Consider the following 14,549-nt stretch of genomic DNA (forward strand, 5'->3'; position numbering starts at 1 on the left):
GGTATATCTGGAAATGTAGAAATAATAAAGTGTTCAGTAATCTGGATATCGACCCAAGGGAAACACTACGATTGGCGGAACTGGAATCTACAATTTGGGCTGAGGCACAGATAAAAAGAACCAAAAACCGGAAGTTCAGGTTCAGACCAGAACCCCATTGGTAACTTCAGGACGCTGGTGCTTTATAGACGGGTCATGGAAAGATAAGGATATATTTTCAGGACAGAGTTGGTATAGTACCTTAACGGGTTTCGATGGCTTATTAGGGGCACAAAATGTAAGGGCATGTCTTTCACCACTATATTCAGAGATAGAGGCGCTGATTTGGGCAATGGAAAGTATGAGGAATTTAAGACAGTTTCAGATTACGTTTGCAACGGATTGTTCTCAATTGGTGAAGATGGTTTCGGAACCAGAAGAATGGCCAGCATTTGAAAGTTATCTGAAAGATATTAAAGTCCTACAAAGGAGTTTCTACAACTCAGAGATCGTTCATGTACCTCGGACGAAGAATAAAAGGGCGGATAGCTTAGCACGCAGTGCTAGGAAACAACCGTCTTTCGTCGTTCACATGGATCGGAGTTGCCAGTTTGGTTTACAGAGTCAAGTTGAGTCTGTGAATGTATTGTTGTAAAAAAAAATCCAATTTAAAATAATTTAGATTTTATTATATACTTTTTATTGAATTTGCTTTAATTGTGTTAAATATTTTATTTTATTTTAGTTGTTTAATTTTTTTTTGTTAAAGGAAGAAGAAAATATGCAAAAAAATATTAAAAATACAAAAAAGGAACTAAAATGTGACAATCAAGCAGTTGAAGACTGTGGCTTTAGAACAAATCGTTATTTGAAAGATAAAAATGTGACAATCAAGCAGTTGAAAACTGTAGATGTAGAAGTTTTAGAGGAAAAAGGAACTAAAAGCTTGTTTGGTTTTTAAATTAACTTTGGGACTGTATGGTTACATAAACTTAATCTAGGAATGTGTGGAATAAATGAAATTGGAATAAGAATAATAAAATGGAATGAAATAGCAATAATTTCAGGAATTAAAAGAATGATGAATGTATTTTTTACTTATATTCAAATTATTTCATTCTATTCACTTCTCTATTTTTTATCATCAATGATTTTTTAAGTGATTCTTTTTTTTTTTCATTCATCCCACAGGCTACGGGAATGTGCGAAATCAAAAAAATTGCTTTTTCCACTTAACATGTAAATTTATTTTTGAAACGTGAATTAATGACTTTTTTTTTTTTGAAACACGTGAATTAATGACTGATTCCACGTGATTCCATTAAAAAGGCATTCCAGTTACAGCAAAAGTGTCGACAGCCTTCACGCCACTAGGAGCCGTAACTTTTTTATTTGGACAAAGAAAAATGTAACCTTAAATAGGACAAAGTGGTGAATAGTGGAGTAACGACCATTATTAATGCCAGTGGGGAGAAACGACAATCATTGCGTTCTAGTAGACCTTAACGCACCAGATTAAATCCCACTAGAGACCGATTATAATTTCCAAAAAATAATCCGAAAATCATCGAGAGAAGACTAAGAAGAGGAGACTGTCTCAAAAGTCTCAAACAACAATACATTTCCTTTCGCTACAAATCATTCGACGCCGGCGGTTTTCTAACTCGGCGTGATATAGTCTCACAGGTACTTTCTTGTCACTTGTCTCTTTTATCCTTAGTTTGATCACCAAAAGAGTGAGTTAGAGTCTACAGGGAAGTCTTCTCTGTTCTCAGACGTGAAATTAGTTACTTGGTTCCGTTTGTTAAGTGGAAATGAGTTATCCTCGAGGTTATTTTTGTCTGGTTTTGATTTTATTTTTATAGTGATTTTGCAGATCTAGGAGTTGAGAGTAATGTCTAAGTAGAATGGATAGAGGTAATAACATGAACAGAGCCAAGAGAAGTTTTGATGGTAATGGTGATTGTGATCAACCTGACCGAAAACGTCCTGCTCTTGCTAGGTTATTTTCACCTCCCTTTACCGTAATTTGAACTAGTTTGATTATATACTGAAAAGTTTTTCTAACTTTGTGTATTTTATTTATATACGCTTGTGTCAGTGTGATTGTAGAGGCTCTGAAAGTAAACAGTTTGCAGAAGCTTTGCTCCTCTTTAGAACCTATTCTCCGCCGAGTTGTAAGATTCTCCCTCTCTCCTCTTCTCTGCTTTTACTTGCCTGCACTATGCTTAACTCTCTATTAGAACTTCAATTTCCATGTTATAAGCTTTTTTAACTTGGAAATTAGCTATCATTTGTTAAAGGCTTTTTTTAATTAGAGATTGTTAAATGTTGAGCAGGTCAGCGAGGAAGTTGAACGTGCTTTGGCAAAACTAGGCCCCGCTAGGCTTAGTGGAAGGTAAAATCAAAATTTCTCTTTGTATCATAATGGCTCTATATACTGTGACATGCTCAATGCCTGCCCTCTGGGGCTTAGGCGATTTAGTAAAATATTTAATAAATATTTTTTTCTAGCGCAAATGTTTCATTCGGCTTTGCCCAGAACCGGCCCTGATGCTTGCTCTTTCAATGTTAGATAACATTTTACTATTACTTTGCAGTTCTGGTTCTTCTCCAAAGCGAATAGAAGGTCCAAATGGTAGAAACCTACGGCTCCAGTTCAGGTCCAGGCTATCTCTCCCGTTATTCACAGGAGGAAGAGTAGAAGGAGAGCAAGGCTCTGCGATCCACGTCGTCCTCATCGATGCAAACACTCGCCGCGCAGTGTTACACGGTCCAGAAGCTTCAGCAAAGCTTGAAGTTGTTGCGCTTGATGGTGACTTCAACGCTGAAGACGATGAAGACTGGACTCAGGAAGAGTTCGAAAGCCATGTGGTGAAAGAGCGTCAAGGAAAGAGACCGTTGCTGACTGGAGACTTGTACGTTACTCTCAAGGAAGGGGTTGGCACTTTGGGGGAGATTGCTTTCACGGATAACTCGAGTTGGATCCGGAGTAGGAAGTTCAGACTCGGTTTACGCGTTGCTTCTGATGGCGTGCGGATACGTGAGGCGAAGACGGAAGCTTTTACCGTTAAAGATCACAGGGGAGAATGTATGTGTGCACAGTGTACAATGTGGTTGTTTAGTTACTTCTTTTTTTAGTTTGACGCATGTTCTGTTTTATGTGCAGTGTACAAGAAGCATTATCCACCTGCTCTGAACGATGAAGTGTGGAGACTGGAGAAGATTGGTAAGGATGGAGCGTTCCATAAGAAGCTTAATGCTGCAGGGATAGTCACCGTAGAGGACTTTTTGAGAATAATGGTCAGAGATTCTGGAGGATTACGTTCTGTAAGTGCTTGTTTGATGTCAAATTTTTGCTTGTCATGAGGAGGCCATGGCTAATTTGATCTCTTTCTCTTGTTTGTTTAGATTCTTGGAAGTGGAATGTCAAACAAGATGTGGGATACACTGGCGGAGCACGCCAAGACGTGTGTCTTGAGCAGTAAGCTTTATATCTACTATGCGGAGGATTCAAGGAATGTTGGAGTTGTGTTCAATAATATCTATGAGCTAAGTGGTCTCATTTCTGGGGATCAGTACTTCTCTGCTGATTCACTTTCTGAAAGCCAAAAGGTTTTGCTGCACACTATCTTCTATATTAGGTTTAATGTTACTAAGATGTGTTTGAACTGCATTGTTTTAAAAGTCTTTCACTTATATTTTCTGAAGGTATATGTTGATGGGCTGGTGAAGAAAGCATATGACAACTGGAACTTAGTCATAGAGTATGATGGAAAGTCTCTCATAGACATGAAGCAGCCTCAGAATCCTCCTGAAAATTACTCAACTGCTGCCTTTGACCATCCTATGCAGATGGCAGGGGCTAATCAATCTTTAGATTTTACTATTGGAGGTTTGTGAGTTGCTATCACTCCCTTGAAAAAATTTGTAGTAAGTACAAGTTACATTTTGTTAAATTCTCTCAAATGCTGCAGGGTATGATCAAACTATGGTGACAAGTTATCCTCCGCATCCCCAGCTTCTAGACTCCAACACAAGAGCACACTTTGAGGTTGCTTCGGATCAGCTCATGGGAAGTGTACATCCACAGGCTCAAAGCTCCACATACAATCAAAACATGAACGGTCTGCTTGCTATTGGTCCTCCACAGTCATCCACGAGCCATTACCAAAACATCAACCAGGCAAATCTCAATCCATTTGAAGACTGGTCAAACCACGGCGAGAGAGGAGGAGGAGGAGCAGAAGATTTCTTCTCAGAGGAAGAGATCAGACTCAGAAGCCATGAAATGCTGGAGAACGAAGACATGCAAAAGTTCCTCCGCTTATTCAGCATGGGGGGAGGAGGAGCAGGCAATGGCTCTCCAGCACATTTTCCAGAAGATGGATATGCTTCTTTCCCATCGTTTCTAAACACGCCTATGCAAGGTTATGATGATGAAGACCGTGGTCAATCAGGCAGATCTGTCGTTGGGTGGCTTAAGATAAAAGCAGCAATGAGATGGGGTTTCTTCATCAGGAGGAAAGCCGCTGAGAGGCGAGCACAGATCGTAGAGCTGGATGATGATGATGAAGAATAGTACTGTGCCCTCACGATGGCAACATAAAATTGTTCACCAATGAAACCATGTTTCAATGAAGCGTACAGTTAGATTCAGTGGATGTCTGTTTTATGAAGTAGGAGACTTGTATTATGCTTGATTGACTTATATAGACGTTAGCATTTTTAAGAACTGATTTTGCAGTCTTGGGATACCTAAGAGTTTTATGGCTTTTGCAACAATAAAAATTAAAATTCGAAGTTTATGCTGACATACATAAAAACCAATAATAAAACCTCTGTTCTAGGGGAATAGCTCTAGTGTTCGATGGTGTCTTACTGTCCTTGATCAGTGTGGTGTATATCTTGAAATTTTGTTAATTCAAGTTTCTTTTTAGCCTTACCGTAAGGGAGTGGTCGCTCTGGTGTCGTTTGATTGCTTTGACACTCTGTCTGGTCTGGTGGTGTTGTATGCTTGATCGATTTCAGTGATAGGAGTGTGAATCAGCTGGAGAGAGTCTTGTGGGAAGTGAGATTTTCCTCTGGCTCTCATGTTTTGTTTATTTTTATTTGTTGACAGCATCTGGCTCTAATTGAAAATCATATATTTAACTTTTAAAAAATATATAATATTATAAAATAATTAAATTACTTAACAAAGTGAATTATTCAAATAATTTTAGAAAATTTAGAAGATTCTTTTAAAATATATATAAAAAATGAAGGAAAAGACAACTCTTTATGAACATATGCAGGCTATACGATGAAAATATACATTTTTGCTTCTTAGGCATTTTGAAAATTTCTTAAAAATCTATGCAATTTTTAGATCGAAAAACATATTATTATGAAAAACAAATCATTAAATATTTTGACAACCTGTTAAAACAGACAAATTTTAAGATTAAAAATAAAATTTTAGACAGTTTTTATGAATTTCTATTATTAATAGTTATATTTCAAAAGATAAAGTTGTGTTGATACTGCAGTGTTAATCATATTTTTCATTAAACTTATTTTGTTAAAATTGGTTGATATAGTAAATATAAATAAAAATAAATTCATAAAAGCTTATGTAATCTTGAAGGTGAAAAGATATACTCTTAGATATTTTAATAACTCTATTATTAATAATGCTAGGGCCGACCCGTCCTACGGGCGGGATTATAAATCGAAAATAATTTAAATAGCTAGAGTAAATTTATATTATTAAACTTGATATATCAGTCACAATCAGTCAAATGCTTTGTTGGGTTAAAACTATACTATATATATATATACATATATTATTTATTTATTTGTGCTTATACTATAATGTAAATTATTGATTTGTGTTTATCCGTGCTTATATTTTACTACTCAAAAACTGTTTATTTTCCATTGAAAATTTTATGACTTTTGATTAAATTTTTTTAACAAAATACAAATGATCACAAAAACGTACGAAAATAGTTTACAGTAAAATATATTCCATATAAACAAATTAATAATGTAAATATTGATTTTAATAGTTGCATTGTATTCTTAATAACAATTATTAGGTAATAGAAGGATAACACTATTTGGTTTTTTCTTAATACATATAATACATATAACAGAAGAAACCAACGTAGTATATCATAACATATTTCTTTTTCGGAATATGATCAGATATATTAAAATTGTGTAGTATTCAAAAGCATAATTTGATATGATCATAAATATATTTGTGAAAATATTTTTTTTAATAAATTTGTAATAATCATTCTAATTTTGTTAAGTTGTGTATTTAATATGATTATGTTATCTTAGTGTTGTTGTTGTTGTAATCTCGTAATGATTTTTTTCTTTTAAGTGTTATAAAATAATAGAAAACGATGGTTTTATTTAGAGGAGATATGTGTCAAAATTGTTATAGATTATGTTTCAATTTTTCCATAAAATTATGATTGGTTTCTGACTGCTCATAGCCATTGCATAATATCATTGAGGTGATATTATTTTTCGAAGACTATTTGTTTTTTTTTAGTTTGATGTGGTAGTTTATTGGTTATAATTGTTTATAAATTATGCTATTATACGTATGAATGATGTTTCTAATTGATGAGTGACAGCGCAGGATTGTTTGCAAAGATATTTTGTATAAATATGTAATTATTTTTTTAAATTTTTTTTTAATAATATAGCTATAAAGAATGAATTCTTAGTGTTGTCGTTGTTTTTTGAATTCCAAGAAATTTTATTAATAGGGAAAACATGAGAAATATGAAATAAAAAAGGAAATGGTATAAATGCGACAATGTATTAGTTGAGCTTGAAACACGTTTTCAAAGATATTGTGTCTCGACATGTAGGGCATTTTAAATTCATTCGGATCCAGTCAATAATGCACCGGTGATGATAGATATGGTTACATTGCAATGCATTTATAATCTCGCCTCTTACAACCTTGTCCATGCATATATTGCACAGTTTATGTACTTCCGTTGCTGAAAGTGCTCTCTTCTCAGCATGGAGATTTGTTGTAGATATGTCGACGTCCATTCTGTGGATTGAATGGGGATTGAAATATGTTAAATGTAGTATGATGTGTACACTGGTCTCTTCATAATTAGTGAGTGACGAAAAAGTCTTGTACACGTATGAGGATGATGTTCTGCAATTATTGCGGCAGAGTAAATGCTCATGTCATGGTATGTGAGCATGTATTGCATGACATCAATAGTTGTATAAGAAAGATATCGAAAAGGAGTAGTAGAGAATTCAAGCGGAATGGATATGTCATTTCGATTTGTATTCCAACTATTTATATTGATGGTGAGATCTCTCTTTGCTTCCGAAGATGCTGGATATGTTTTGGAGTCAAATAAAAGAGCATAGTCTTGGTCTGGTTCCATGTTGATTGGAACGGAGGTGTAGTCGTTTATGTTATATCTTGATGTATTTATGTTGTAAGACATATGGAGTTTTAGGGTGTAATGTTATATCTTTGTAACATATAGATATTATGTAGGGGAGTTTTATTTTTGAAAAGCGTTAGGCGTATTTATGAATAAGTAACATTGTAACGAAAAGCATTTATTTTATGGAGTCTAATATTTTTAAATATAATGTTATATTTTAAATTAGTATCCGCATTATTAATTGTAAATTAAGGCAAAATAGTAGTTTTTTTTCATTTGTCAGACAAAGTATAATATCTAATTGTTCTTAAACCATAATACATATTTAGGTTTATTGTGGTGCTTATATTATATCATTTTTTTTATAACTTAGTATGGGATGGTATCTAAAAATTGTAATCTTCTTGATTAAGAACAGGAAAAAAGGTTTGTAGCTACACGAAATTTAAGCTAATATGGTGGAAACGATCCAATGTACGAAAATGTGTCAACAACTACACGAAGTTATGTTAATACATGTCACATGTGCGAAGTAAATAATAATATGGTGGCAACGTCACAATCGGGTTTAGTTAATTTTAAGCTAAGTTAATGGGGTCAATCCGTAATTTATTAAACTTAATAAACTAATGATTTATTAAACTTAATTGATTTTGTTAATAAACTTAATAATTTATTAAACTTACTTAATAAACTTAATAAATTTATTAAACTTATAAAAATTACTAAATTTATTAAACTTAATAAACTTAATCATTTATTAATAAACTTAATCATATATTAATAAAATAAATAATTTATTAAATTTATTAAGTTTAATAAATTTATTAAGTTTAATAAATTATAAAGTTTATTAATTTTATTAAATTATTAAGTTTATTAAGTTAAAGTTTATTAAACTACTAAGTTTATTAATAAAATCAATTAAGTTTATTAAACTTAATAAATCATTAATTTTATGTAATTTAGTAAATTATGGATTGACCCCCATTAACTTAGCTTCAAATCAGTTAAACCCGATTGTAATGTAGCCACCATATTATTATTTACTTCGTACATGTGACATGTATTAACTTAAACTTCATGTAGTTGTTGACCCATTTTCATATATCGGATGGTTTCCACCATATTAGTGTAAACTTGGGGTAGCTAGGAAACTCTTTTCCATAAGGATATCATTGATTGATTACTATTTTTATAAAATTTATAGATAATTAGAGTTAAGGCTCTATTAATATTTTAGTGATCATGTGCATTAACCATTATTGAATCTAGGCCCATGTCTGGAATACGATCATTAAGATAAAAGATTTCTCTATATAATGAGAAAATATAAAGATTTTCTGCCTAACACAGAGCATCCATACAGTGGAAAAAGTCAAAAGTAAATAAGAAAGAGGAATACTTAAAACGGGAAGTTCATGCATAAGCATTATCTATAATACAATCAGTACTCCTTTATAATAAGAAAATAGATAGGTTGTCTGACTCAAACTTAGAGTATTCAAATAATGAAAAAAGCCGAAAATAGATTCTCGAACACGTAAAACGGGAGAGATCATGCATAAGCATTATTTAAATACATATTATGTTGATTATATATCTTCTTGACAACTTGCGAAGCTGGGTCGTCCATCTTGTTAAGCATAGCACCAATTGGCTCTGTAGCAGCAATCAAAGCTGCTTCACCACTGCCCCCCTAGATTCGACCTCTGCATGAATTTTCTGATCATTGTTATCATCTCCTCCCTGATACAGATAGATGATATGGACAATCAAAACATAGCCAAATAATGCAACATCATAATGACATTAGACGTACATTATCGACGAAATCGGGAAGCGGCAGATGTTCACATTCATTGATATTACGGGTGACAGTGAAGCTTTGACGTCTTGCTGTGAAATCATACGTGGTTAACTTGACATGGAAAGTGTGCGTCTTCCCTTGCATGCCTGTAACAAACAGAGGCATCCGAGAGTCCTCAGGGTAACACCGTCTTCAGCCTACAAAAATATAGTATCTCTCTTAGTAAATGTCATACAATTAATATAATATGAGACCATACAAACTTACCAAAATTTGGCCAGCTTCATGTGCTTCGAGACCATGTAGCTTTGTCATTACACCATCAAAACAAACAAAGATACCTTCATCAGTGTCATCAGCGATTGTAAGCTCCATTCGGTAGCTGTGAAAATAAGCATATCTCAGTATAATAGTGTCATTTCACAAAGAGAAACATAATCGTATGTAGAATAATGATATATCATAAAACACCAACAGCATGATAATTCTCGCAACGCACACATGTAAAGGCAGATTCAGTGCGCTTGAGCTTCCTGCTAGATTTAGAGCCAGCAATGTAACACCATCCTTTCTCTGAATCGGGTCGGATAACCGTGCCGGTGCACATGAACTCAATATCCTATTAGTTATACACCAAATTCATAATCAAAACAACACCATTCATAATAAAAAAGAAAACATCAGAGTAATAAGTTTACCTCAGACACGGCAGTGGTGACAAAGCTATTGAGCTCAGCTACGGTTACGGGCTCGACTTTTGCAATCTCTCTCAGGAGTGGTGCTGCTGGTGTGAGACCAGTGTCTCTGGCGACCAAGCTATATACATACACATATACATTCACCTTCAGGCTAAGTATATGAGGACACTACTATATCTAATAAAACGTCCAACATACAGATATAAAACACGTTTGACCTGTTGCCAAAAAAAAAAAAAAAATCACGTTTGACCATCAATATATTTTAAATACATATCAGATTTGAACATCGAAAACCAATAAGCACAAATAGATTTACCAGAATCCAAAATCTAACAATCATGTATATGAATATCAGAAGCATTCGTATAAGAACCAAGGAAACATAAGGAATTTACCGGAAATTTTTAAATCAATCATAATCAACACATAAGAACCAGAAAAAAAAAAAAGAAATCCGCTGCAATAATAAACTCAGACGATCATATATAAAGTAATATTGGGCTTACATTCAAATCCACTATGAGCAGGTTCAGCCGCATGAGTTCACCACCTCGCTTCAGATTCTTGACCTCAGATACTATTGAGTCAGCCATAGCAAAAAGAAAAAAATACGATGAGAAACGTTTGGAAGATGGTTCGAAGAGAAGTCAAGCATACCTATTTATATTGTGGAAGCACCGCTTTTTACAAAGCTTAACACACATTTCATATGACGAAAGGCGAAAGGACTTGATCACGATCTACAATCACAATCTCTCTGATGCGGAAAACGGCTGATTTGTATGAACCCTAAACGACGCGTCTAAGAGCCGATTCATTTGAAGCCATTGTAACCCTGATAAACAAAACGCAGTGGTTTGATACTGGCAAGACTTTATGTCTTCATGCGACTTTAGGCCTCAAATTGAAAGCCCATCAAGATTCCCGTATTAATGAAACGACGTATTTCGTCGGCTGACGTGTCGCGATGAGAGGCAGCTACTTATCTAGCTGGCCGCTGATGTGAAGACATGAGGAGTGAGAGAACTTTGTTTTATAATAATATATATATAGATAGGGAAAACGAGAAATCTTATTTTCCATGCATATTCTGCTATAATGATTGAAATTTGAAACTGCTTCAATCTTTTTTTTGTAAGAGACCGTTCTTGAAGATATACATACATTGCTTTCTTCTTTATTTTGATTACCACTTGATAATTAGTAAATGCAATACTACAAAAAAATTGTTTATGTGCTTAACTGAAAGTTTAGCTATAACCTACCAAATAGAAATAGTATGAGACCTCAAAGATATTATTATTAAATGTATTTAATTATGTAAATATATAAACTTAAATATACTTAAATTACCCAACAAATAGAGTTACCAGAATATTTTTAGATAATTTTTAAGATTCCTTACAAAGATATATAAAAACAGATATGAAAATGATCTAAAAAACTTCTTAATAATTTATGAATTTTTAGAATGAAAAATACTTCCTTATACATTTTAACAACCTATTGAAACCAATGCAACTTCCCATGTTCATATGTATTTTTCTAAATATATTTTTGATGATCTAAGAATAATGCATCTCTCTCTTTTCTATAATGTTTGTGATTGTTGTGAATTTTTAGTTTCTTTACGTTGTTGTAATTTGTCATTTCCTACAACTCTTTCATAGGAAACTAAGTGTTGCAAAAGTTGACAGTTAAATATTGCAAGGGTTAGCTAATTGTTATAAAGGCTAACACCAAAAATTGTAATGACATCATCACCAAATGCCACAAGCACCAATAATTACAATGGTTCATCACCACGTAACCAAATGCCACAAGCACCAATAATTACAATGGTTCATCACCACGTATTGCAATAGTTCATCATCAAAGATTACAGTGGTTTATCATCAAAGATTATAGTGGTTCATCACCAAAAATTACAATGTTTCATTTATCATCTAAACAACTGCAATAGTTCACATAAATGGTTCCATAGAGTCACTTAAATTTCCAACAATCCTTTTCCATTTAAGTGTACTCAAAAATTTATTAAATAAATAATACATGTATCATTCATGCATAAATAAAAAATTTACATATATAAATAATACATGTATCAAAATCATGCATAAATAAAAAATGTACAAATATAATTGCATAATATATCTAAAACAATATATCAAAATCCTCCCATTCAAGGCGGCTACGGTGGAAACCCGTCGTATTAAGACGGTTACAGTGGAAACCTGCCATATCACAGCGATTACGCTCGTATCTCCCACAAACTCTATTAATTTGCAAATTTAACTATCCATAATCCGCAATTATTTGTAAAAACAATTAAGTGAATTATAATGAGTTTTTCTTACCTCTTTGTATTAACTTTTAATTAGATTTTATTAATAAAATCAGAATAAGTAAAAAACAAATTTATAAATTTTCTTTATATTTGCTCAATTTTTACTCAATGTCAATTTTATCTCTTCAAAAGTTCATTGTCTCCTTTCTTTCATAGACACTTTAAAATATTTGTGTTGATTCCGACAATGGTTACCCCGACAGTCATAGCTACATGCGTTCACAGAGGTTACAATCCCGGCCACAACGTTCACAGTGATGGTCTTCATCTCCAGATGATAGAGAGGCACATCAGAACTTTCTCGGCGGAAGCTTTACGCCTTAGTGAGGTACCAACACAGACATCTCTTGTATTGCCAGTGATGGAGGCACAAGTCCCTCTCACCATGGAAGCTACGGTGGAAGCTACAGCGGTGGAAACTCCCCTTTTCAATGCGGCTATGGTAGTGGCAGTAGCCCACCATACCAAAGCGGCTACGGTGGCGGTAGCCCGTCATACCAAGGCGGCTACGGTGGCAGTAACCCGTCATACTAATTTTAGTTATTGATTTATATGTGAATGGAAATTTCAGTTGGGTGGATCATTAAAGTGAGAGTTTATTAGCTTCCCATTCAAAATCTAAGTTCAAGCCAATTTTTATAACTTCTTCTAGAAAAATGAAGAAGATTACATTTTCTTCAGCTAAACCAATTCACGTTTATTTAAGTAACATAGAGTTCTGTCACTCCAACAAAAACAAAGAAAAGATGAAGAAAATAAATGTTTCTTCCAAAGCGGTCAAAAATGGGCTTCGTGGAGGCAGTCCCTCTCACCGTAGAGGCAAAAATCTCTCACGGTGGCTACAGCCCCAACTATGGTGAAAATACACCCTTCCAAGGCGCCAATGGTGGTATCTCCCATAAACTCTATTAATTTGTAAATTTAACATTCAAAAATTCATATTTATTTGTAAAACAATTAAGTGAATTATAATGAAATTTTTAATTTTTCTTACCTCTTTGTATTAAATTTTAATTAGAATTGTATTATTGAAATCAAAATAAGGAAAAACAAAATTTATAGAAATAACAGTTCAATTAATTTGCTTAATATTTTCTTTTCTTTTTTTTTTTAGTTTTACTTAATATCAATTTTATCTAAAGTCCGTTATCACCTTCTTTCTTCCATAGAAATTTTTAAATATTTGTGTTGATGCTTTCAATCTTAAGCCTAAGTCTGTAGAACACATTATTTTGTCAGTTTCTAAACTTTCTAACTATGTTATCCATATTTTAGATCTTACAAAATAATAGTAGTATAAGTGTTAAATTTATTTCAAAAGCCCACAAAATGCTATATTTAAATTATTCGAATAATTACTGAAAACATAAAAACAAAAAATGAAAGAACTCCAAAAATAGAGTAACTCAAATGACAATGTGCCTAAACCATATTATTAGTTTTATTTAAACCAAATTAAATCTGATATTCGAAGAATTTGCTCCATACTTAAGAAGGTCTCTCATGGCCCAATTATTATTACAGTGTTCTCCACCCAGTAAAAATATAATTTAAATGTTGATAACAAGAGGATTTCATGTAACAAACACAATACTCATTTATAACCATAATTATAAATGTCCAACAAAGATGACAAAAAAACGATCAATTGAATCCATAATTTTCACTAACACCTAGCGCACACCATATAAATTGCTGAAAACATAAACATAATTAAGATATAAACACAAGCATTATTAAAAACACACAAACACTATAACAGTACCATTTCCGCCTCATATATCTTAGCAACTATCTCCATTTTCTGAGTCACTGCATTCGTTTCCAATATCACCACTTCGTGGCCACCTTCCTCTCACTTCAATGGTCTCGTTACCACACATTTCATATCGACATCAAGAATATGAAAATATTACATCTACACATACTTTTTCCTCATTTCTTTACACTTACACATATTTTCGGTTTGTCCATTACTTTGTTCTTGTAAGTTTACTGTACTTAAAAAACTTCATCTTCTTCTCTTTCCATCTTTTTCCACCACCACAAGATCTCCATCTCGACAATGACTTCATCATCCAGCATTCCAGCTCCACCAAAAGCCCTCACTCCTCCAACACTCATGGCTGAAGACGATGGTTATGGTTCTGAGTCTAATTTGTTGAGGAGTGTGATATATGGTTTTTGGCACATTCTAACAATGTTTTCTAAAGTGTTTTTGAGTCTTTATCGAGTCTTTTTAGTTCTTTTCGAGTCATGACAGGTCTGGAGTTGCATTGGATGAGAAA

General features: G+C 33.4%; 1 protein-coding gene and 1 long non-coding RNA gene across 7 annotated transcripts; one reads left to right on the plus strand and one right to left on the minus strand.

Annotated features, from left to right (window-relative positions):
- Positions 1-1,427: 1,427 nt before the first annotated feature.
- Positions 1,428-4,754, plus strand: LOC106327880 (calmodulin-binding protein 60 B). 2 transcript variants are annotated; one of them, XM_013766178.1, is made up of 9 exons: positions 1,428-1,665; positions 1,845-1,981; positions 2,081-2,156; positions 2,319-2,377; positions 2,580-3,070; positions 3,149-3,309; positions 3,391-3,594; positions 3,691-3,874; positions 3,957-4,754. In XM_013766178.1, the coding sequence occupies exons 2-9, from the start codon at positions 1,887-1,889 to the stop codon at positions 4,559-4,561; spliced, it is 1,875 nt and encodes a 624-aa protein (XP_013621632.1). In that variant the 5' UTR covers positions 1,428-1,665; positions 1,845-1,886; the 3' UTR covers positions 4,562-4,754. The 2 variants fall into 2 exon arrangements, with proteins under 2 accessions (XP_013621632.1, XP_013621631.1); XM_013766177.1 differs by having other exon boundaries at positions 1,520-1,665; positions 1,856-1,981; positions 3,957-4,561.
- Positions 4,755-9,134: 4,380 nt separating this feature from the next.
- LOC106325131 lies at positions 9,135-10,753 on the minus strand. 5 transcript variants are annotated; one of them, XR_001266813.1, is made up of 7 exons: positions 10,572-10,753; positions 10,421-10,491; positions 9,912-10,129; positions 9,689-9,832; positions 9,481-9,595; positions 9,226-9,410; positions 9,135-9,152 (listed from the first exon to the last, which is right to left on the minus strand). It is a non-coding gene; the product is annotated as an uncharacterized LOC106325131 (long non-coding RNA). The 5 variants fall into 5 exon arrangements; XR_001266816.1 differs by having other exon boundaries at positions 10,421-10,477; positions 10,572-10,751; XR_001266814.1 differs by having other exon boundaries at positions 9,713-9,832; positions 9,912-10,029; positions 10,572-10,751.
- Positions 10,754-14,549: the final 3,796 nt, after the last annotated feature.

Source organism: Brassica oleracea, chromosome C2 (assembly GCF_000695525.1).
Source record: "Brassica oleracea var. oleracea cultivar TO1000 chromosome C2, BOL, whole genome shotgun sequence".
NCBI classification, from domain to species: Eukaryota; Viridiplantae; Streptophyta; class Magnoliopsida; order Brassicales; family Brassicaceae; genus Brassica; species Brassica oleracea.